Source organism: Varanus komodoensis, unplaced genomic scaffold (genome assembly GCF_004798865.1).
Source record: "Varanus komodoensis strain SLA01 unplaced genomic scaffold, ASM479886v1 scaffold6_2, whole genome shotgun sequence".
Classification (NCBI taxonomy): Eukaryota; Metazoa; Chordata; class Lepidosauria; order Squamata; family Varanidae; genus Varanus; species Varanus komodoensis.
Window position 1 is genome coordinate 16,897,842 of NW_025336346.1, and position 23,845 is coordinate 16,921,686.

General features: G+C 37.2%; 1 protein-coding gene across 29 annotated transcripts in view; it reads left to right on the forward strand.

The window, feature by feature from the left end:
- The window catches only part of LOC123034309 (sarcolemma associated protein), a 124,539-nt gene that overhangs the window by 85,687 nt on the left and 15,007 nt on the right, over nt 1-23,845 (forward strand). For 5 of the 29 annotated variants that reach the window (XM_044451576.1, XM_044451572.1, XM_044451577.1 and 2 more), the window contains 8 exons: nt 4,016-4,078; nt 10,082-10,138; nt 15,478-15,558; nt 15,778-15,837; nt 17,438-17,560; nt 18,559-18,633; nt 20,005-20,325; nt 22,671-22,788. In XM_044451576.1, the coding sequence (XP_044307511.1) occupies nt 4,016-4,078; nt 10,082-10,138; nt 15,478-15,558; nt 15,778-15,837; nt 17,438-17,560; nt 18,559-18,633; nt 20,005-20,325; nt 22,671-22,788 (898 nt within the window). Of the gene's footprint in view, nt 1-4,015; nt 4,079-10,078; nt 10,139-15,477; nt 15,559-15,777; nt 15,838-17,434; nt 17,561-18,558; nt 18,634-20,004; nt 20,326-22,670; nt 22,789-23,845 lie in introns of all 29 variants that reach the window. The other 24 variants (XM_044451573.1, XM_044451568.1, XM_044451578.1 and 21 more) reach the window with 10 other exon arrangements.

A 23,845-nucleotide genomic window follows, 5' to 3' on the forward strand; every position in this document is an offset into this window, starting at 1 on the left:
TGGGAAACCTATATGCGGGTCAAGAAGCAACAGTGAGAACTGGACACGGAACCACTGATTGGTTCAAAATTGAGAAAGGAGTTCAGCAAGGCTGTATACTGTCGCCCTGCCTATTTAACTTATATGCAGAGCACATCATGAGAAAGGCGGGGCTAGATGAATCACCAGTTGGAATTAAGATTGCTGGGAGAAATATCAACAACCTCAGATATGAAGGTGATACCACTCTCATGGCAGAAAGTGAAGAGGAACGAAAGAGCCTCTTGATGCGGGTGAAGGAAGAGAATGCAAAAGTTGACTTGAAACTCAACATTAAGAAAACTAAGATCATGGCATCTGGTCCTCTCATTTCCCGGCAAATAGATGGGGAAGAAATGGAGGTAGTGACAGATTTTATTTTCCTGGGCTCCAAGATCACCGCAGATGGGGACTGCAGCCAAGAAATTAAAAGACGCTTGCTCCTTGGGAGGAAAGCTATGGCAAATCTAGACAGCATACTGAAAAGCAGAGACATCACCCTGCCAACAAAAGTGCATATAGTCAAGGCTATGGTTTTCCCAGTTGCAATGTATGGCTGTGAAAGCTGGACCATAAGGAAGGCTGAGCGTAAAGGGATTGAGGCCTTTGAATTGTGGTAGGCGATCAAACCGGTCAGTCCTAGAGGAGAGCAACCCAGACTGCTCTTTAGAAGGCCAGATACTGAAGATGAAACTCAAATACTTTGGCCACCTAATGAGAAGGAAGGACTCCCTGGAGAAGAGCCTAATGCTGGGAACAATAGATGGCGAAAGAAGAAGGGGATGGCAGAGGATGAGGTGGCTGGATGGAGTCACTGAAGCAGTTGGTGTGAGCTTGAGTGGACTCCGGGGGATGGTGGAGGACAGGAAGGCCTGGAGGAATGTTGTCCATGGGGTCACGATGGGTCGGACACGACTTCCCGACTAACAACAACAACAGGCATCTCTCTTACCATTCAGATTCCAAGCTGCTAGGTTTTCCTCCCAGTATTGTCATTCAGCATTAGTTCAGACTGAAAAGTAGCTTATTTCTTTTAAAATATTAAACTTGCTGTTAAGATTCATTGATATTCTTTCTGGGATTCAGTGCAGCCATTTCAACACTGGGGGCTTTCTCTGAAGTTTTTACATCTACATTGCTGCATCTGATGGGGCATGGCATGCTTAAAAGTGTATAGAATATTGCCTCATTAGCCACAGTAATGATATGGCAGGTTTCTATAAAGCTTTAGGTTCAGCTAGGACATATTGCTGCAATCAGGATACTGCAACTGGGCTACAGGATTCCATACATCCTTAGCACTTATATACAAATTTTCCCTATCCCCTTCTACCCAGTTTGGCATTGTTGTATCCCTTATCGAGCCTAGTTAAAATAAATCATGTTATTCACCTATGCCCACCTGAGAACCTAATTATAACTGGATTGTCAAAGTGAACTTAGGATTCTAGCTTGATTGTACCTTTTTAATCGGTTAGCAGTCACTGTCAGTTAGCAATAATAATGCATAGTACTGAATCTGGTTAGAAGAGGGCATTTGGGATTTGCCTGCAAGGGTGGAAGGATGAGATTTCTTTTATGATTCCACTTATATCCAAACAAAGTTAAACTTATGGCTGCCTTGGATCACAGTCATCATCACCTAAAATCTCTCTCTGTTTATTGTATTTTAATGCCATTTAATTAATTTTTAAATGATTTAAATGTTGTTTTATGTATTGTATTTTATTGTTTCTATATCTTGTTGTGAATCCCCCAGAGAGCTTTGGCTACAGGTGGCATAACAAATAAAAATAAATAAATACATGTTTAACTGAACTGTCAACACGTCTCCTTGATTTTAAATATTAATAGAATATAGTGTTGGTTGTTTACAGAAGTACGCAATTCTTTCAAATACTTTTTTTTCTCTTTTTGTTAGTGAAAATATATTCAGTTGTTCTACTGAGTCAAAATAAATGGTCCATAATGGAAATCTGAGTTATTTTCTCAAATAAGCCTTAACATCATTTACAACTATGTATGTTGTTCTCTTTCTCCTCATAGGATATCATCACTTACATTCTTTTTCTTTAGATTTTTTTAGGCAGCTTCTCTTGTTTTTTATTTATAGACAACCAGCATCTCCTCTACCCTTGCTTTCTTGTAGTTTCTAACTTCCCTTACCACTTGACTTAAACTTTTAAACTTTTAATTCACCATTTACTCACCAATTTACACTCCTTCTGTCATGCAACGCGGACTGGCATCACATGACACACTCCATTTCCCCACTAAATTCTTCTAGCATTATCGCATATTTTTCATCTTCATTAGTTTGAATTTCAGTGGTTTCACCAAATTGCAAAATAAACCACTGCTCTTCCATGGGCATTGATGGGCTAATTAGCCCATTCCTGTTCTTTCTTGTAATTGTTGTGGTGCAAAGCCTTATGCAACTGCTCCTTCTAGCTGAAATAAGTAGGGCATGTCCATCCTTACTATAGCCTCTCAAACCTTAACCTGCTCTTTTTGCTCTACCTGTTGTCATTTTCTCTATGTGCCAGTTCACACAGTTCTTTCACGTTCACCTATGGAGCTTGGATAACTTAATTTTCTTTTCAGCAACTTGTATGGCTCCACTTGTCCCCTCACCCCTGCCTTATGCATGATGTTCTTTGGGTACTCTGCCCCGCTGTCAGGACAGGGCCTGATGGTGGCTGCTGCCTTTGCACAGGCAAAGAGCCCAGTTCTAGCAACCGTTAAAGATATGGTACATTAAGAATAGGGATGGGGGTTGCTTAAGTTGCATAAAGATAAGAATTTACCAGATTTGCACTTTGTCAACACTTCTACTTCTCAGAATTTTGCAATGCAAAAAATGCATATAAAGGAAAGAGCATCTGACAAAATGTCTGTTAATGGGGAAAAACCACTACAAAAAAGCATTATATAAAGGAAAACTGTTTGCTAAAATGTGTATGTTCAGCAAAATTACATTAAAATGTGAATATTAAAAATATGTGCAAGAAAATACATATTAATTTTTATGAAAGTATTTTTATTTACAAAGTGATAAAATAAAGTGGAACTGAGACTGTTTCAAAACATGAGAATGTGAGAAAAAAATGAAAGTGAAAGCTTCATCAATCCCTGATTGAAATATCTTTGTCCAGTCCTATTTCCATGCCATGCAGAGGAAGCCATTTTGTTTGCCAAACTTAAATTTAGTAGTAATAGTTGTTGATGTCCAGATAGAAGAAGGGCAAGTGTTGGATTTGGACATAGGGAATTAGTGTGGAATCCTAACTCACTTTTGAAGCTCACTGACTGACATTAGGCAGAATAACTATTTTCTGACCAGACATGTTTCACAGAATTGAAACAGTTCTAGCTTCTTGAAGGAAAAGAGAATAGAACACAGATGTAACAATTTAATTTTATTATGTTAGACAACAGTGAGAGGTAAGTTGCTTCAAGAAACAGTCAGACTGAAAATAACTGTCCAACTGTGACCCTTTGATGAGAGTGAAGGCCATTCTGTTCAGTTTAAATCAGGCAGGCTTCAGCAATAAGTATATTTTGTGAAGTTGGTCCTGTTGTTGATAACAGACATAGGAAGATGGGTTAGAATTGTTGTGTAACTGAGAAAAGGCAAACAATGCAAATATTAAAATCTAAAAATGTCCCTATTACTACAGAAAGGACACAGTCTGAATTTGTCACAGTATGAATATGAACAGTTATTAGTCCTAACATGCATTAGTATACATTGTAAATAATATACTTTTTGAAGATGTAGCACAGAAATCACCAATTTGTATATTTATATCTTTAATATATATTCTGTAGTTCACTAATGTTTATTGTTGAGGTATTTTATGTCCCCTGCTCTTCCTTTCTTTTTTGTGCCTTTTTGAGGAGTTATTTGACCCCTCCGTGCCATGTCTGTGAGGCTTATGTCATGAGCCATCAAAAGACAGAAATATGAACTTAAAGTTATTTCTTTCTTTACTAGAGCACTTTCTTTCAAAGAGTGGAGGGGACTGCACTTTTATTCATCAGTTCATAGAGTGCCAGAGTGAGTAAACAACATTCACATTCACTAAAAAGTCTATAAAAACAGTTTCATATATGCAGTTCTAGACCAGGAATAGTTCAGTTTTTTGGTAACTCTGTGAGAAGCACAACATCACATACCACTTCAATGGACATATATTAGTACTTTATATGTACTAATTGTAATAACAGTTGCCATAGTATTTATGGAAAGATAGCCTGCAGTCTTTAGTAGAATGGGATTCAGAAGAGGACTTAATTCTTAACTTAACTCTCACCCTTTTTTGTATGTTGAGATGAGGATTACCATGTATTTAGATGAATTGAAGAAATCAGATCATTCTTATCCTGAAAGCCTTAGTGGATTAATTTCTCACTCAGTTTAACAATTTGGGCATATTGTGAAACATTTGTACAGCCATTTTGGGCTGGAGTCTGTGCTCATCATGCAAATGATAATCCATAGAAGGGATTGAATTGCACCTGAGTTGACATCAATCCCTTCTGGTTTTGCTATCGCATTTAGGTTCTAAATGCAAGTGAGTTATATAGAGAAGTTCTAAGTAGTCTGAATGTGCTGACTAGTACTGAATATTACCACGGTGTTGTAGATTTGGAAGATTTTAATTCAGATACTTGCTCAGCAGTGAAGGTTATCTGTTTTTGTTTGCAATTCTAGTTTGTTCTCAACATTTGAAGTGGGGGATGGGGAGACTTGTACATCCTTCCATGATAGGATGTGCAAGATCCAGAAGCAGGAAGAGCTCAGAAACATAATCATGGGGGAGATGTGCAGGCTTCCCCTTTCACTGTAATATCAGATGTTTGCAAAGTGAATCCATAAGTCTATGCTGTTTGATTTCAGTGGTGTTTGATGTAAGGGGAGTCTGTTTAAGGAATGTATGTATCTCCTATGAGACATACAGGGAAGCTTTAGGGAGAAATTGTGTCTCAGTTAACTATAAGATGATATCATGATATATTCCACTGGAACACTTTTGGACAGTGTTAAAAGGTGCAAATAATTATGCTCAGTATGCTCCAGGAAAGCAATAGATTAATAGCATATATCCTGTTTATCCTTCTTGTCTTCCTCCATTTCATGGCTCTTCACATTCATTCCAAGATTGCTTCTCATATTAGGTATTCCACTAAGCCTTGTGAAGAAGGAATGCTTGCTGGTAATGAGGAAAAAAGCAATAAAAAATTCAGGGGGGAGTATTGTAGCTAAATTCCACTAACAGTACATTCTTAACAATTTCTTAATTTCTTCTCTGATTTCAGTGCCTGCATTCCCCATTTTTTTCATGCCCCCCTCCCCACCCAGTTCATCCCTTATTGTGTTTGTCATTAGGATGGCTGGCTGGGGCATGCTGGGAGTTCTAGGGCATTTCCTGTTTAAAGGGTCATAAGACTGTACTGTTAAACACACAAAATTATTTGCAGTAGTAATTGTTAGATTCCTGTACATAATGCATATCCATTTCTATAGTTCACAGAACCAAAAGGGTCAGTCTGTATTCATGTTCTTTGTTTTGCAAGAGCTTGTAGATTGATGAGATAATATTACAGAGTGCGGTTACTTCTATGAGGTAAAGAGTGTAGCAGTTGTACAATTAGTGCTTATTTGTTCTCACTGATTTCAACAGGAATTTTTAAACTGGCTTATACTAAGTAAACTAACAAGATAAAGTCTGATAGACTTTAAGAACATAGATTCTTTAATTGATAAGCTTCCACAAGTGAATGCTGAAACTGTTCATGTCTCCTTAAGAATAAATGCTCAGTAAACACTCTGAACCATCTACTTGACCTTATTTATTTTCTTACCATTTTCTTTAGTGCTATTTTCTCATACTGAGTTTCCCTTTCTCATGCAAGCTTTGTGGCTTTGCACTTCAGATCAGTAGGACAAGTACATTATGGAGAATAACCAGTGCTGTCAATGCACTAGCAGTAAAAACATCATTTTAGCAGAAATCACAGCATTGAAATCCATCTCGAATACTGTGTCCATTTCTGGGCACTAGGATTTAAGAAAGATGCAGAAAAATAAAGCCCAGAGAAGGGCAACAAAACTGATCCAGGGTTGGGAAAGAGAGACTGAGAGAACTGGGCATGTGCAGCCTTGAGAAGAGAAGGGAAGACTGAGAGGGGACATGATATTGCTCTATAAGTGCATCAAAGGCTGACACAAAGAAGAATGTCAAGATATCTTCTCGATATCAGAGTGTAGGACGCAGAATAATTAATTCAAGTTGTGACAACCCAGGTTTAGGCTAGATATTAGGAAAAGTTTCCTCACTATCAGAGCATTATGACAGTGAAATCAGTTGTGCCTAGAGAGGTTGTGAGCTCTCCCACGCTAAGACATTCAAAAAGAAACTGGACAGCCATCAGAGTGGGATGGTGTAAACTGGTATCCTGCAACAGCAGCGTGTTGGACCTGATGGCCTTCATAGCCTCTTTCAACTCTTCTATCTATCTATGTATCTCTCTCTCTCTCTGTCTCGCTCGCTCTCTCTCTCGCTCTCTCTCTCTCTCTCTCTCTCTCTCTCTCTCTCTCTCTCTCGATATTTCTAGCCCATCCAATCACTTTCATCTCTGGATGACTCACCTACTATTCTATGATTTGATGACTTCACTTTACATATGGCATTTTTCCAGTGTAGAAATACAGTTAGCATATACAGTCACGAGAGAATTACACAAATATCTGCACAGTGGTGTTTACATGTTTGGAAGCTGCAGCACATTGTACATAATATACACATAAAACAGTTGCTGCTCCTGTGGATGCTCATAATCATCCTTCCTTCACTGTGTTTTCCTAATGATTCATTTGGCATTTACTTGCTCATTGAATTGCCAAGTAATGTACCTCAAAGACTGCATTGCTGCTAATGTGAACAAGTAATTAAGCACACTGTACAGCAAGCCAAACTTTTTATTTGCCAAATATCTGAGGCTTTTTAATGGCCCTTTCAGTATGTTCATCTCCTAGTTTTATTTGCTTGTATATAAACATATAACTTTTGTCATATAAACATATAACTTTTGTTAGTCTTCAGGCCATTTTACTATTAAAATAGAGTTTAAAATGCTGTCAATTAATAACCAAAACCAGTTTGTAAAAGAAAAATCCATTAAACTTACCTAATTTTTAACTTTCCTGTGATTTTTCAAAGCACAATAAGACCACTGTGGCTTATTGTGCCTGGGAGTGGAAGTACTGTTACATCATGTTGATTGCTTGAAGGAGCATTTTTGAATGGTACCTATAGAACATCCAGTTTGTTATAGCTTATCATGTCATGCTACCTATGATTTGTTTTTGAGTTATTTAAAGGTTGCCTAACCCTCAAACTATCCCAACTGCCTGGTTTACACAGGCAGCAAACCAGATGCCTTGAGCAACATATCACCCTCCTTAAACCACAGTGAGCTGTTTTAATGTGCAAATAGGCTATATATTAGTCGACCTTGTGGCCAGTTTGAGAGGCACATGGGAACTTTATCTGACAGTTTCCTGATCACAAGATTACTTGATGATCATATAACATTACACATTTAATACTCTAATCTTGGCACAGAACAGCAGACAATTAAGCTTTACTTCAAAGGAAGGTCCCTGGAAGTCCAGTTTTGAATTGTTAATGTGTTGCCCACAGTGTCAGATTTAAACAAGTAAAAATAGGGCATAGGCTTTACAGGGCATAATCTTCACAGTTTTTGACCGATTCACAGATGTCCTTTTTGTTCATTAGCTTACCCATTTTGAGCAGACTTGTTTTCCATAGACAACTATTGTCATTGTTACATAAAATAAACCTCATGCATACTTTTCTGTTTCCAGTGAGTGAAATGTGGTATAGCTCTTCTTAGCCTGTCCTCTTATTTTCTCATATCTAAAAAGTCACCTCTGTATGAGCACCGTCCTCTGCTGTTAGTCTCATTTCTGAGGAAAAACTTTACCTCTGGCCTTATTAGGTTGTTCTGACCAGCCTTTGTTTTATTACTCTAACAAAAATACAGGTGGAACAGCTTAGTGACAGCTAAAATATTTGGGATTCATTCATGCACGCATCTGCACACCTCAAACATTTCTTAATCACTTCATTAATCTACAGCAGATTTCATTAATCTCCATACAGATTTTCATCTGGATATGTGAACTATTTTCACTGAAAAGTATTTTGGATAAGGTGCTTCTTGATATGAAAACTTCCCTAAAATTGATTTGCGAAGGCTTTTCACACATGTGAATCATGATGAGTTGTTGTAGTCATCATATGGTGCACATGAATACATTTCATTCAACAATAAAATTAGCATTTGAAATCTGTGTGAATTATTTCCACATCTCTTGGTCTTTCCTATGCTATTTTCTTTTTCTTGTTCTGTCTTTAGGATAACGCCGAATATGTGATATTCCCATTTTTTGCCTCATCTATCCTGTATTACCTCTTGTTCTTCTCTGACACTTGTTGTAATCAGTGTTGCCTTTGCTAGCCTTTTATTTTGGCCTCATAGTCTGATGTTTCCTTCATTGTTGTGTTAGTTTTATTTCTTGTCTATTCTTATGTTGTGTTTCTGTCTCATTAGTTTACTAACAAACTACAAGGCCACCAACCTTGTTCATCCTGTTATAGTCGTCTTGTAGTTCCCACTATTTGCAAAGGCCAAAAAATTGGCACTTTAAAAATGTGGTACTGAGTTATCAACAGTTAATTAGCAGTGTTTTTCCTGATAAAGAAATGTACCATATTGTCAACTGCCCAGAGAACTTCACCTATGGGACATTGTAGAAATGAAATAAATAGAATAATAATATTAATTTTTGTGTGGTCAAGGTGTATCTATACTGAGGACCTAGAAAAGAATTGCTACAAAGGGTAGTATAGTGTTTCAGACATCATTAATGAATCAACCACCATATATATGTGGGGTTATTTGGCCCCCATAATAGCTATTGTCACTGACTATCAACTTGTATGTACTTCCACTGTATCTGCATTATTTTTACCAGCAGTGTTTAAAATGCTTCTATTGTGGAATTTTCGCAAAATGTATAAGCATCTTCATTACATTTCTTAAATGATCCAATTTATTAAATGAACCATGGATAAACCAGTGGATCATAGAGGATAAGTCTGGCCTGGTTCACATGTAATGGTAAACCATTTTTAATTCAGACTGTGGCTTATTGTCCAACCCTAGCACATTTGTTTGGTTAAACAAAAGATGGTTTGTTTTCTCAGTCCTTGGTTGTTTATTTCCCTCTCCCTTCACCTTTGCACTCCCTGTATCTGAACTGGTTCCATGATGCTGTAGTATTGACATCTAAAAAGATTGAGGTTTTGGTCTGCTTTTGCTTTCTACTTTGACAAAATAATCTATGGATAGCTCACAATTATGGGTTTGCATGTAGTAATAATCCATGGCTTAAAAGTTGTGTAGTTCACAACCCAACAACAAACTGTGGCACCTTTTTTGTGTTGTTTATGATTAACTCATAGTTCTGGATTCACATGTAACAACAATCCACAATTCAATAAACCATGATTAGTTAAACCTTTGTTTGTCATTACATGTTAACCAGTTTATCATTATAACTAATGTGTATCATGATGGCTATGTTTGAATACCAGTTGCTGGGAACACAAGCAGAATATGCTCATGTACTGCTTTGGGGTTTTCATAGGCAAAGGAAACAGAATACTGGACTGGATAGGCCTGATCCAGCAGCCGTCTTATAGTCTTATGTCTAAGTTCAATGATTTTGATTTTCCAGAATCTTTGACAATTTCAAAGATGTTTCATTTTAGTTGTGCATAGATAATTTAAAAAGTGTTTTATGTAATTGCTTCACTGAAATGAAAAAAGTCCCACTGATTCTAGCACAGAGAAGTGTGAGGTAATATTGCCGTGTTTAAATTTGGTCATGGAATGTAGATTAGAGACGTGTACAAAGAAATGCTTGCACAATTTGAGCTAGAATAGTAACCCTTATTTTGTTCAGCAGACAAGCTCATAGACGAAGGACATCTTTCCAGAGTGGATGAAACAAAGATTCTGAAAGGTTAGACTTATTCAACTTACTAGTTTTTAAGGCGTGTAATGAACCTTTGAATCTGGCTGTTGGAGCTTTCTTTTATAAGTGTGAGGGATGTTTGAGGGATTATGCTGCATCAGATCCTTACAGCTTACCACCCAAGTAAAAACTGCTTCCAAGTAAAAGTAATTAAGAATACCAGCCTTAGTTTTGGTAAGCATGTGAACAGAGATATTTTAAAAACATGGATATTGAGGATTCAGTTGCATTTTTAAAACTTTCAGTCTGCACTATGCAAATTGTTTCATTTCAAAAGCATGATGCCTTCTATAAATGTTTTAATTTTTAGTAAATTTCCCAGCATTTACATTCTTAGGTTTATCAGCCAATAAATATCAGCTGCTTGTTAGAAGTTATTTTCTATTTGCAATAAAGTAAATTTATGTTATATTTATTTTATGTTCTAAAATGTTAGGAAACTTTGTTTTTTGGAACTAATTTCCCCAACTGTTTAAAAGTTTTTATCACTCTGTTAAGGACTCATTAGATACTGGTATTTAAAAATTGCAACTTTTGATTTTAGAACTACTTTTGTTAAGAAATAACAATTGATAAATCCTGCATGCAGTTGCTCTCTTGTATGTTCTTGTTTATACAAAGTACAAGCTGCATGCCATATTTGGAAAAGAATGTAGAGAATAAACACAAGTGTAATTTAATGCTTGCATGCCAGTATTATCTTGCAGAATGGTGTTATTTTTTGTATTGATGTAATGCATTCCACTTAACTATGAAAGGGATTCAGTCATGAAGTTTTAAATAACTTAATCCAATTTAAAAATAGGAGGAAATTTTGAAATGAAAAGTTGTCCATGGTAAAACAAAGTTGAGTTCACTACCAATTCATTAAACCATAACTAATATAATAAACTTCTAAATGGATCACTTCTTTTTTTATATATTGCTCTATAAGAGAGCTAATGCTTTTTAAGTTGGCCCCACTTAAAAAAGGAGAAATGGTATCTGCACTTTAAAAAAATAAATAATTCAGGTAGCAGTGATGGGAATGATCTTTGTTGGAGAACTGCTGCCACTCAGAGCAGACAGTACTGGGCAAGATAGACTGACAAAGAAGTTGGACATATAGTCTGACAAATTAGGCAGCTTCCTGTCTTCCTACATTTAATATTGGGCAATTAGTTTGTATCTCCTTGTACTAATGTAACAGATGATGCTTAAGCAAGTTGTGCTGCACCCTTCAGGAGTGACATCTACAACATTTTTAGGTTCATTTTTATTTCTTTTCTTGGGATCAATCACAAAGACATACTTTCTGGACTTCAGAGATCTTTGAAATATTTTGTAGGATAACCTTAGAGAACAGAATCAAGTGCAGAAAAAATACGTTGAGTACTAGGACCTGAGATTCAAGCATTTTAGTAGACTATTTCAAAGGCTTGTGCCCTCGAAACAGACTTGTTGAATTTTCTTCAACAGTAGGTCCCCATGACAAATCTCAAACTACGCTGTAACGTCCCTTAGTTTTGGTTCTGCTGTGCAGCATGATGCTCAACAAATAACAGTACAATTCTTCTTGGACACAGACCTTCTCCTTGAAAGGGATCCTTGCATCTTTGGCAACATTGCCAGTTTCTTGAATAACTGGACAATCTATAATGTGCTGAAGTGCAGTCACTGTGTATTTATTTATTTATACTGTATAAGTCTAAAATCAGTATTGGGAAGGAGAGTAGGAATGGGAACAAAGAAAGGATCAAGAATGAACTTCAGCAGTTGTGGATTGCTTTTCTGTGTGCTTTTGTTTTGGATGATTCACCACAATTTGCACAGAGGCCAGCTGTACTTTCTATATCCATTTAGGGAAATATGAGTTACACTGCTGCAAAAAATAACACATTCAGATTCATACTTCCAAGATAGTAGGCCAGCAAGAAAAACTAGCATTTTAACACATAAGATTGTAAAATAAGACTGACATATTTGTTTTGTGGCACCTATATAAAATGATTTCATACTTATTTAAAGGTCATGCCTTCTTTTTTAAAAGAATAAGTTTTTGGTTCCATTTGATTGCATAGTTCAAAGGACAATACCAAAATTAGCAGAAACAAAAAATAGAACATACAAAAACATAAAGGTGACTGAAATGAACAATTAAAGTAGCCACTAATAACCATTTAAAACATCAAATCAACAAAAGCCAATAATGAAAGTCTTGGACAGCATTAAATGACTTTAATGGTAGGGGATGACAGAATGCTCTCTAAAAAATAAAGTTCCAACCCCCCCCGCCCGCCCCCCCAGTAATGAAGACACCATGCCTAGGGACCACCCTGTCTAGAGGGAAGAAGTTAATCAGTTTTGGCATCACCACTGAGATCTCCCCTATGCTAGTTACCCACTTAAACACAGAAGGTGGAAACATCCCTTGAAATACCCCTTGAAGCTCCTGAACTGACAGGCAGGCTCACCTCATATGCGAGAAGGAGGTCCTTTTGTTTCTCAAGTCTGCATCTAGACTTGTCAGGTTTTTAAAGACAAACCCCCTTTGAATTCAGCCTGGAAACAAATTGATGGGAAGCACAACAGCAGTTTGTGGCCAAATTAACAATATGGTTGTTGCATTTCATGCCAGTTGTTTTTAAATGCCCTTCAGAGACACTCCCATGTATAATGATTCAGTAATTTGGCCTAGACATTACTAAAGTGTAAATAACTGGGCCAGTCCATCTCTCCAGGAAAGGTCAGAGCTGGTGCCTCACCTGAAACAAATGAAAAAAGTTATGTGCTTTGAGGGCACCCAGCAGCAGGGTCGGGATCTTGTTTGCATGAGGGAGAACTGCCCAGCCAGAAGCTTGAAAACCATTTATCTGGGCTGATATGCAATTGATTTAACAGCTTTATTTTAATTGGCCTTCAGTATATTTGTCCTCACTCAGTCCATTACTGGCTTCCAGTTGTCTATAGCTGATAAGAAAGATAAGAGAGAGTTCATCTATATATAGATTGTACCCATCTCAAAAAGTCTGAGTAGTCTCTTCCAGATGTTTAATGCAGGTGTTGAAAAGGGTGGGGAACCTAGAGGTTTGTGAAAAAATATGCAATAGCACCAAATAACAATGCCCCCCCCCCCCCGGTAACTGTAATCCTGATGAGTTTGGTCCAGAAGGGTACCATAACTGATGCTATCAAAAGGTACTTAACAGTTCAGCAGAAACACTTGCTAAACTGAGTGTCTTTCATTCACCATAAAAGGGAGTTTGAAATGGTAATGGTAAATAAGTAATATTTGGAAAAGACTTGATCTAAACAGTCACCACCCACTCAGATGCCTTAACCCCTAAAATAGATTTCACAATTGGCTAGTAGTTGGTAAAGTCAGTTGAGACCTCACAACTGGCTCTTTCAGATGGCTAGGACCATTTTATCCTGCAGGGAAGTATTGGAGCTACCTTGCCACTCTTTCTTGGCCATATGGTTTAGGCCAGGATGGGTAAGCATCAACAAATGAGCAGTCTCACAAACACATCTGTTGGTTATATGAGCTGAAATTTGTCCACATAACTCTAACCAGACCATGTTCTTAGAGCATTCTGCTTTTGTAATGTGACCATTTTAACTGCAAAGTTTAAGTTATTGCAGACTGAAGATGGGGAAACCCCTTTACTGCTTAAAAAAACTTGGCTGTGCAACACTGCATAGGTTCACTTGTAGTGGAAAAAGCAAGCTTTCTTCACCATCATCAGTTCCACAAATGGGGCTTTGAAATGGCTCTAAGCAAGTGTTTAATTAGACTTGTTCTGCAGTTCCTCCATTTGTGTTAAAGCTACTTTTTTGCTTCTAGTTCTCTGGAAAACCAGGGAACCATTTTAGCATATGCTTAGAATCATTTCTGTCATCCAGGTCAATCTCAGAAGCAAAAATAAATCAGGCTGATAAGAATACCAGTTATGTTATAAAATGAATATGTTTAATACTGTGACTAATGGTGCTTGAAGTTGTCCATGGATGTAGCAAAGTCAGACATGCTTCTATGTTTCCTGAACATTTCCTGATCTGAAACCTCTGACAAATAAGTCTTTTTCACTCTGAGTAACTTTTACTGTAATTCATACAACGTGGTGTTCTTTAGATGTAGCACATGCATCACGTGTAGAAACATGTTCATTTAACATGCTTATGTTAAAGAATTTCACTTAATCAGTGTACCCCCCTCCTTTCAGTATTAATATGTTTCCTACAATGTAATCTCACCCATCTTTATATAGTGGTGCATATGAACAGTTTTCCGTTGTGATTTACTCGATAGCTTCTAATACTTTATCTTTTTTAGAGGTGTGAAGTTTGATTGGTTATGAAAAATTACTGTGCTAAAACTTCATAATCTCTTTGAGATCACTTTGCTAAGTTACTCATTATACCACAAGTGAGCCATTCTTCAAATAGTAGATAGGCAGTTGTTCTCTCCAAATGGGATAAATACAGATATTGTGGATTTTTAAAAAATCATATATTAAAAGTCTATTGTCAACTGACTCAAACTTAGTTTCTGTTAGTTTGACTTTTATGTAGGATATCTGTCTATATTAAATACTATCAACCTTTTATAGCTAAAGAGTTATCTAGATTTGTTGAATCCAGTGGCAGTATGAGAAATGAAGAATTTCCCCCATTGAGTTCCCTTTCCTCTCTTTTGGTCAGTCTCCTAGGGCCTAAGAGAACTTTTAAATCTTCATTATAGTATATATAAAAATTATACATGGAACAGAGGTGGCTGTTTATCATTTTGAATGTTGAAAGGTTGCAAATTCCACATTCTAATATTTTTAAATGTGCTTGTATTGCTTTGCTTAACTCTAAATGTTGAGTTCTCTTACATTTCATGTCATTGTAAAATTTTATGCATCATCTTCTTATTATGCAAGTGTTTCTCTTTACACAACTCAATGTGCAGCATTCATAGGTCTTTTCTTTCTTGCATGTTACAATATCAGTATTGTTCTGGAAATGGTGTTCTGTGTCCCTCTCTCCTGATTTGCTCCCCGAATTAGTGAACAAAACAACCAACCTTACACTCAGTTCCAGCTGGCCAGAGTACAACTTTTAAACAAAAGGCTGAACTGTGCATGAGACAACTGCATCCTGTGTTGGATTGTTTAGTATTAAATATGTGACCTGGAGATATTTAATCCAGTTGGGAACAGGAGTGCAAAGACAAAATCAGTGTTTTTATAACTAGTGTGCTTTTAGTTTGTTAAATAAAGCATAAATACAGATTGAACCAATACTAAAATACTTTTGAAATATGTATATATTTTAACAGAGGAATTGTTTATATTTTACAGAAAATCAGGCAAAAGCTAAAGAAGCAGAGCTATCGGACACTCTTAGCCCAAGCAAAGAGAAAAGCAGTGACGACACTACAGGTACATTTTGGACAAACATGTAACTCTACTTTGATGTGCGTGAGTAGTTACAGAATACTTTTTAAAGTAAGAAAACACTATTTAAATTTAAGAACTTTGAAATTTTTAAACTTTTGTTTTTCAGGGGTGAGTTTATGCTAAGTTGAATGCCTAATTTCCTCAAATAATGTGAATGTGTTGCTCAGAATGCTAAAATAATCACTTTTCCCCTTTCCCTAGATGCTCAAATGGATGACCATGAACTAAATGAACCTATTGCTAAAGTGGCTCTCCTAAAAGGTAAATCATTGCTTCCTTAATGTGTAGGAATTTAGTATAGTGTATGAATAGGTCAATATTAGAGAATAGAGCTTAAGATAGGGTGGAAAGAAAAAAATATATTGATTCACAATAATGATTATGAATTCCTGATTCCTCTTGCTGAAACCTTCACTGATTGTATCTATATGCACAACCTACAGCTGAATCCTATGAATATTACTCAGCTGTATGTTGCACTAACTTCATTTTTGCTTACTCCAATGAAATGATACATAGTGCATTGTGTTTAAAATACTATTTAGAATCTATATGTTCTGTAAAGTATTTATAGATGAGCATTTTTATCCTGCAGTTGTTCAGAATAACTAAATTATTGTTACTGTAAAAGTATGTGCAAATTTTTTTTGGCCAATTTAATTAAGATACTTGCACTTGGATAGAATATCTTTAAATAGCTCACTTTTTCATATGTTTAACAACAAAACTACTTTTCAGGATGTACTTTTGGGCACTGGATTCATTTATGAATTGCAAAAGTTATTCATTCTAAACCAGGTTTTAAAAAAAGAATCAGTGAATAAAATTAAAAATGAAAATCTGAATTATTAAGCTTGACATGCAAAACATATTGCTTCCTATTTCCTCCTTTATTTCTATACTGCTTGCTAAAGAGCCTTGTCCAGGCTCCGTTGATATCAATACAGTCTCTACAATGATAATACTTTGCTAATTGCATAGATGTACTACAAGTGATATAGAAGCATATTTGCATTTTACATCTTCAAGGCAGATACTTCTCATGGCTCCAAACAGATGTTATATGGGAAAGAAATTGAGGAAAGAATGGAGGTCCCAAGCTTTGTGCAAGAATCGGAGGTTTTTAGAGTGAGATTTTGCCTCAGAGCAAGAGACTGAGTGGCGTGGTGGTTAGTGTTGAATTGGAGAGACAGGAGACAGTCATTTACTCTCAGCCTTACCCACCTCACAGGCTTGTTGTTGTGAGAATAAAATGGCATGGAGGAGGCCTACGCACACCACCTGAGGAGCAGAGACAGGATATAAATTCAGTGTAATGATAATATGTTCCCTGTACATCCAGGGGCAGGCAATGCAGTTCTTTGATTACTAGGAATATCAATGCTTGCTGCCTGACATAGTACTAGAAGAGGTCTGGAGTAGACCACACAGTCCTTGGGCCTTACTGGGCCTCACCATGTCAGCTTGAGACATTTAGCATGCTGAATACATCATTTTTGAATGAAACTATGAAATGAAAGAATAATAAAGTTGTCATCTGAAATTAATCGAGCTGTATTCTGGTTATTCTGAGTGTTATGAAGAATTGGGCACATCAGAAATGTTAGTGCTGCAAAATGTGATTGGAATTACAAGCATGCATTATTTCTGCTGATTTGCACTGTATTCCTGCATGCTGGACTTGTGCGTGTGGGTATTTGACACCCTAACCATGTTCTAATTTATCTTCTAACCATTATCTAATTCAGTGATGTGTAAGTAACTAATTTTGCATGACCCTTCATGATCCCATTTTCACAAGGTAATAGAAATTAAGCCATTACTAAAACTGATGCATTAAAGAAACATGTTCTTTTAGCAGATGAATTGCAGGGTGCACAATCAGAAACTGAGACTAAACAAGAAATACAGCAGCTGCACAAGGAACTGGTTGAAGCCCAAGAGCTAGCTAGGACAAGTAAACAAAAATGCTTTGAACTGCAAGGTGAGATGAAGATTCCTTTTAATCTGCGGAGTACCCTGGAAATGTGTATCCAAGTACTTTAGTAATCAAAGGGTACATTTAAATCTATTTGGCCTGATCATTTTTAATCTATATGCCAAGTACAGTTTTATATCCTCCTCACAATGAAGGGGAAAAGTACTCTAAGGGTGCAACCATATTAGGATGTCCATAAGCCGCTGAACTTAGTGGTTTATGGGCGTCCATTGCACAGTGGGAGAAATGACAGAGACTTCACTTCTGCCATTTCTCCGACTCTGCCTTGTTGCCCAAAAGGTGTTTTTATCTATTTAACTAGGTGTCTTAGAGGGAGAGGGAGGGATCACCTTGAAGCAACTACAGCATACCGTATTTCTGGCCACTCTAGTCTCTTTCTCTCCTGCCCTGTTTGGCCGTTCTTTGAGGTTGTGTTCCTGAACTTGGAGAGCAGCTGGTGCTGCTTCCCCCCTTCCCCTTGCGCTGGCTGCAAAGTGGCAGAGGAGTGGGGATGGAACTGGGAATAATAGTAATAATCATCCTGTGGCCTCTTAGGCAATGTCTAAGGGCCACATGATAGCCTTATAAAACTGCAATGCGATACTGATTTACCTAGGAATAAATTCTGTTGAGCACAATGAGACTTACTTCCGAGTGGACATGTATAGACCTAACTGTAATTTAGGTTTAAATGTTTGTTTAATTTAAGTAGTGACAATAAACCACTTGTCTTCATGGATAGTTTCATTTTCTTCCATAGCACAGAGTTGTCATAGATGCATTGAAGAGAAGTATAGAAAATCTTTAAAAAACTTAAAATGCATTAACAACTAGCAGAGTAATGTAATCATTTCAAAATATTAATTTACTTATGTTGGCTCTGCTTGATTTTTAATGAACTACTAAACTTGAAATGATTTGTTTATAAACTAGTTTTTAATGTTTAAATATCTAATGGCAAACATAATGTATTAATGGTTTAGATGTTTTCATTATGCTTATAGCTCTGTTGGAAGAAGAGAGAAAAGCCTATAGACTACAAGCTGAAGAGTCCACCAAACAAGTCCAAGTTCTTCAAGGTATAGTAAATTAAATTATATTTAAAATCCAAAACTAATTAAAATCCAAACTATGCAAACTTAAATTATAAGATAGATATAATAGAAAATATATACAGATAATATAATTGGAACAGTTTTTATGGAAATTCTGAAAAAAGAACAAAATTCCTACTTTCTGATGAATGGTTGGAACAAAATTGATACCAGTGAACAGAATTTATACCAGAAACTGTTATTGCTATAAAACATGGCTCTGCTGTTAATATATGTTGCAGTTATTGCTACCTACTACAGCTACCTATTACTATTATGTATGTATGTATTTATATTTGTAGGCCGCCTATAATGGCAAAGGCCTTCCTAAGCAGCTTACAATGTAAAACATACTAATACATTATAAACCAATTAAAACATACTAAATTAAACATCTATAAAAACAATTTTAAAAGGGCCACAGCATACAGGCTAAATGTTTAAAAATTTCCTAAAAAGTATGTCTATTACTATGTGCATGATCATATAATACCTTATAATTAGGAAAAATTCAGATTGTATACGTAACACCAAAAAACTTTGAAATGAAAGTCAAGTTAATAACTAATCACTTCCAGTAATATTTGACCTGAGAAACCTTAGTCCCCACTAGCTTTAGTAATGAACCAAAGGTGACTGATTTGATTGTGGGTTGCAGGAAGTGGCTAGTGTGCTGCTCAGCAAGAACTGCAGAAACCCTTGTCACTCTTCACAATATTGGCCTGGCTTATACATTCCAAAATTAGAGGAATACTGAGTTCAATTTAAGGGCTGTTATTGATGATGATGATGATGATGATGATGATGAAGAATAGAAGCTTCAAAAATCCCTTTAAGATGTGTAGTTCTGTCTGAGTCTTCCAGATTGCACACATTTTTAATCCATTTCCAGACAGGTAACTGTGGAAATAGATTAAAATAGCATGTTTTACTAAAAAATACTCTTGTATTACCTTAAAGATAGACAAATGTATAAAGGCATAAGCTTTCTTGGACTACAGCCGCTTCATCAAAACCTTGAGTTTCAGGCATGTAGACCTGAGATTCAGGTATACAGACAATATATATGGACAGTACAATGATACATTATTAACACATTTAAAAAACAGTCACTGGTTCACCTTATTTTTCAACTTTATCTAAATACTTAAAACCCAAAACTCCTCATGCTACATCAGTGTACTGCAACATGTTTCTTAAATAGATTTTTTCCCTTTTCTTATAAAACAACATTAAAATTCAGATAGTTTCCTTTTAGAATTTTTACAGTTTCCTTTTGTTTTATATCAGACTAACAAGAATTTACCTACTTAAAGACTTAAGAAAATCTATTTTTCTGTAAAATGTTTTTTACAGCTCAGTTGCAGAGGCTACAGGATGATATTGAACGTCTTCGTGAAGAAAAAGAGAACGAGATCTCCAGTACTCGGAATGAATTGCTTAGTGCTCAAAGTGAGATTCTGTTACTGCAGCAAGTGGCAGAAAAGGCAGCATCAGAAAGGGACACAGATGTCACTGCGTTGCAAGAAGAGCTTCAGAAAGTAAGGGCTGAACTTGAACGGTGGCGCAAAGAGGCCTCAGAATATGAAAAAGAGATTGTCAGTCTGCAAGCCAGTTTTCAGCTACGATGTCAACAGTGTGAAGATCAGCAGAGAGAGGAAGCCGTCCGTTTACAAGGTATATACCTTATAATTAAAAGCATGTATGAAGTGCTGTGTTTAAACTTTTATTGTTCCAAGGCTGTGCGATATCAATCGTTTGCACAGTCGCCCCCACATAAAGAAGCCACTATATATGCCTGTGTGTGCCAAGCACCATCTTGCTCAATTACACAAGTGCAGCTTGTGTTGTCCATACTCATGGTTTCCATGGCTTATTTGATGGGAAAACAACTCTCAGTGAAACAGTAGGTTGTTGTGGGTTATTTGAGGGTTGCTTCTAACTCAAATGAGCCATGCTGCTTGAGTTTGGATGACATGATGTACAAGCAAGTGCTTTTGCAAATGATGACGATAAAAGTCGGGGAGGTGGTAAGAACCAAGGCACATCTGGTTCAGTGAGAAACTGTTGAACAGGGGAAGTTAGATAGGGAGAATAACACAATCAGTCCTATATTCAGCATCAAATCAAAAGAGCACACCAACTGAGTAGTGTCTAATGTTCTCACAGTTGGAACCACCCTGGGAGTGGAGCCAACTATATCTGATTGGGAAGGGCACAGGAGGATTCAGTTCAGAACCAACTTCTTTTCCTGTTTTCCTATTATGTATTTCCCTAATAGCTGGGACTCTAATTTCATTGGTGTCTTTTGTCTGTGACTTCAGCAGTACTCCATTTTTGTATCACAAGCCAGCCTAAATGGCCATTTCAACACAATAAAGGCTGTAGTTAGAAGGGTCTTATCTTGATCTGCTTGGCAGGTAAGGGCAGGGCCTGGCTACCAGCATACTATTCATCATAATCCTTGACGAATTCTTTTTTAGATTATGGAAAGTTATATGCACATCCAGACTAGAGATTAAACAACCCAGTTTATACCTTAACAACAGCAGTGTGGGTTTGTTCATCATACTCCAACAGATGGTTATGGACTGTAGGATAAAAGTGGAAAAGGAACTTGTCCCCACTTGTGTACAACTCAGTAGGGATGGTTTAACTTGGAGTTCTGTAGTGAGTAGTTGGTTGGACCCAATGGGCCTCTGGACCCTTTCAGCTCTACTGTTCTATGATTGGTGAAACCAATGGGTTGTCTTTATGTGCAGACCAGGTCTATAGCTCAGATGGTTTAAAAAAAGGATTAGACAAATCCTTGAAAAACAGGGCTGTCAGTAGCTGTTAGGTTGTGTAGCACCATATGTTGTAGAAATGTAGCATTGTCAGAAACATATCTGTACGACGTGGCCACTGGAATCCACCAATATGTTTTCAGCTGTCCTTTCCATCAGCTAGCCCCTGTACTTGCTGAAAACAAATGAAGTGTTCAGCAAAATAAACTGTAGCCACAATGTAATAACTTTAAGTTACTATTCTGAATTTAAATGCTGATGATTAGGTTCGTGAAGATGCTGAAACTTGTAATGCAATATTAGAAGAAAATGCATCATAGCACTAGTTTATAAGAAGATATGTAGCACCTAAAGATACCATCATGTGCATATTTTGTCAGGAAAAAACCTTCCAACTCCCAGCAATTCCAAGTCACCATGTCCTAGTGTAGCAAAGTGTTGCATATGTATAAAGTTGTACCTACATATTGTTATAGTTTTGAGCTAATTGTTTTGTGCTAATTACTTCTGAAAGTTTTGTGTGTGTATGTGGGTGTGTGTTTTGGGAGTTACATCCATCTGGCAGTTGCAAGAGTTACATAATTTCATTCAGTGGTAATTGCAGTGATTCATGTTTTTCAAGGTTCTGATACTTTTGCTCCAGCGTTCACATAGTATCTGTCAACTCAGTGGTCCTTGTTTCTTGTATTTTTTGGCTGTACTTATATCATAAGCCCACAGAAGATGGATGTCTGTATTGTACTTTTTGGAACCTTCACTCCCTCCCTTGTCTGTGTGCCCACATGCATGTACGCATGGTCTTAACGGAGCAGGAAAAAACAGTGGACTTTTAAATTTCAACTTTAGGATGATCTGTTCCATGACAGGAAGATGTTTTGAATGCCTACCTTCTTCTGTTAATTTATTGATGAAATCTGAAAGAGAGCAGTATTTTGTGTACCTTCCGTGTTGTAAAGTCCTATGAATAGTTTATTTTTTCATAATTGGTATTTGGAGTGTTTTGATTTACTGTGTATTTAGTAATTTTACACAGGTGGAGAGTGGTAGTCCTTGAAACTAGGAGATATCTCTGTTAATGTGTTACTGTGAAGTCAATTTTGCTACAAAATAGCATATTTATTAATGTGACATATATTTTAGATAATCTGTAAACATATCTGTAGGCATTACAGAAGATATTTGAAGACAGCTGTCTTTGTCTGTTTTAATGGATAACTTAGCATTACTTGCTTGTAGGTGAACTTGAAAAGTTGAGAGAAGAGTGGACTGTTCTTGAAGCCAAATGCCTTTCATTAAAGAAGGAAAATTCTTTGCTTGCATGTGAACTTCAGCGGCAGGAGAAGGAACTACATAAGTAAGTGCAGATGAATCTAATGAGAGATATCTACCCATGTTGAACTTGGGAACCAAGTCCTTACACAAAACCATTAGGTGTCAGCTTAAAAGAGATATTAAAGGAAGACACTTTTTTTTAATGAAGTAGCAGTATTTGAAATTTCTGTGCTTTTTTTTTTAATTCAGTTAAAAAAAATAATAATTCCCATTTCAGTCCGGCTTCAGACCGGGTATCGTACTGAATCTGCCTTGGTCGCCCTGTATGACCTGTGCAGGGTCCAGGGAAGTGTGTCCCTGTTGGATCTCCTGGACCTCTCAGTGGCTTTCGATACCATCGACCATGGTATCCTTCTGGATAGGCTAGCGGGATTGGGGGTTGGGGGCACTGCTTTGCAGTGGTTCCACTCCTATCTCAATGGCCGACTCCAGAAGGTGGTGCTGGGGGACTATGGCTCTGCGCCATGGCAGCTATGCCATGGAGTTCCGCAGGGATCCATTTTGTCCCCCTTGCTATTCAACATCTACATGATACCACTGGGAGAGGTCATTAGGAGGTGTGGGCTGCGAAATCATCAGTACACTGATGATACCCAGCTCTACCTCTCTTTCTCAACTGATCCAGGTGAGGCAGTAGCTGTACTGAACCGGTGCCTGGCTGAGGTAATGGGCTGGATGAGGGCCAATAAACTGAAGCTCAATCCAGACAAGACGGAGGTCCTGTTGGTAGGTGGTTCGGGCTTTGGGATGGGGGACTTTGACCTTGTCCTAAATGGGGTTGCACTCCCTCTTAAGGAAAGGGTCCACAGCTTGGGAGTGCTCCTCGACCCAGAGCTTTCTTTGGAAACTCAAGTAACAGCGGTGGCGAGGAGCGTTTTCCTTCAGCTTCAGCTGATCCATCAGCTGCATTCCTACCTGGAGAACGACTGCCTGGCAACAGTGACACATGCATTGGTCACTTCCCAATTAGACTTCTGTAACGTGCTCTACATGGGGCTGCCCTTGAAGACAGTCCGGATACTTCAATTGGTGCAAAATAGAGCTGCCACGCTGCTGACGGGGACTGGACGTTGTTCTCA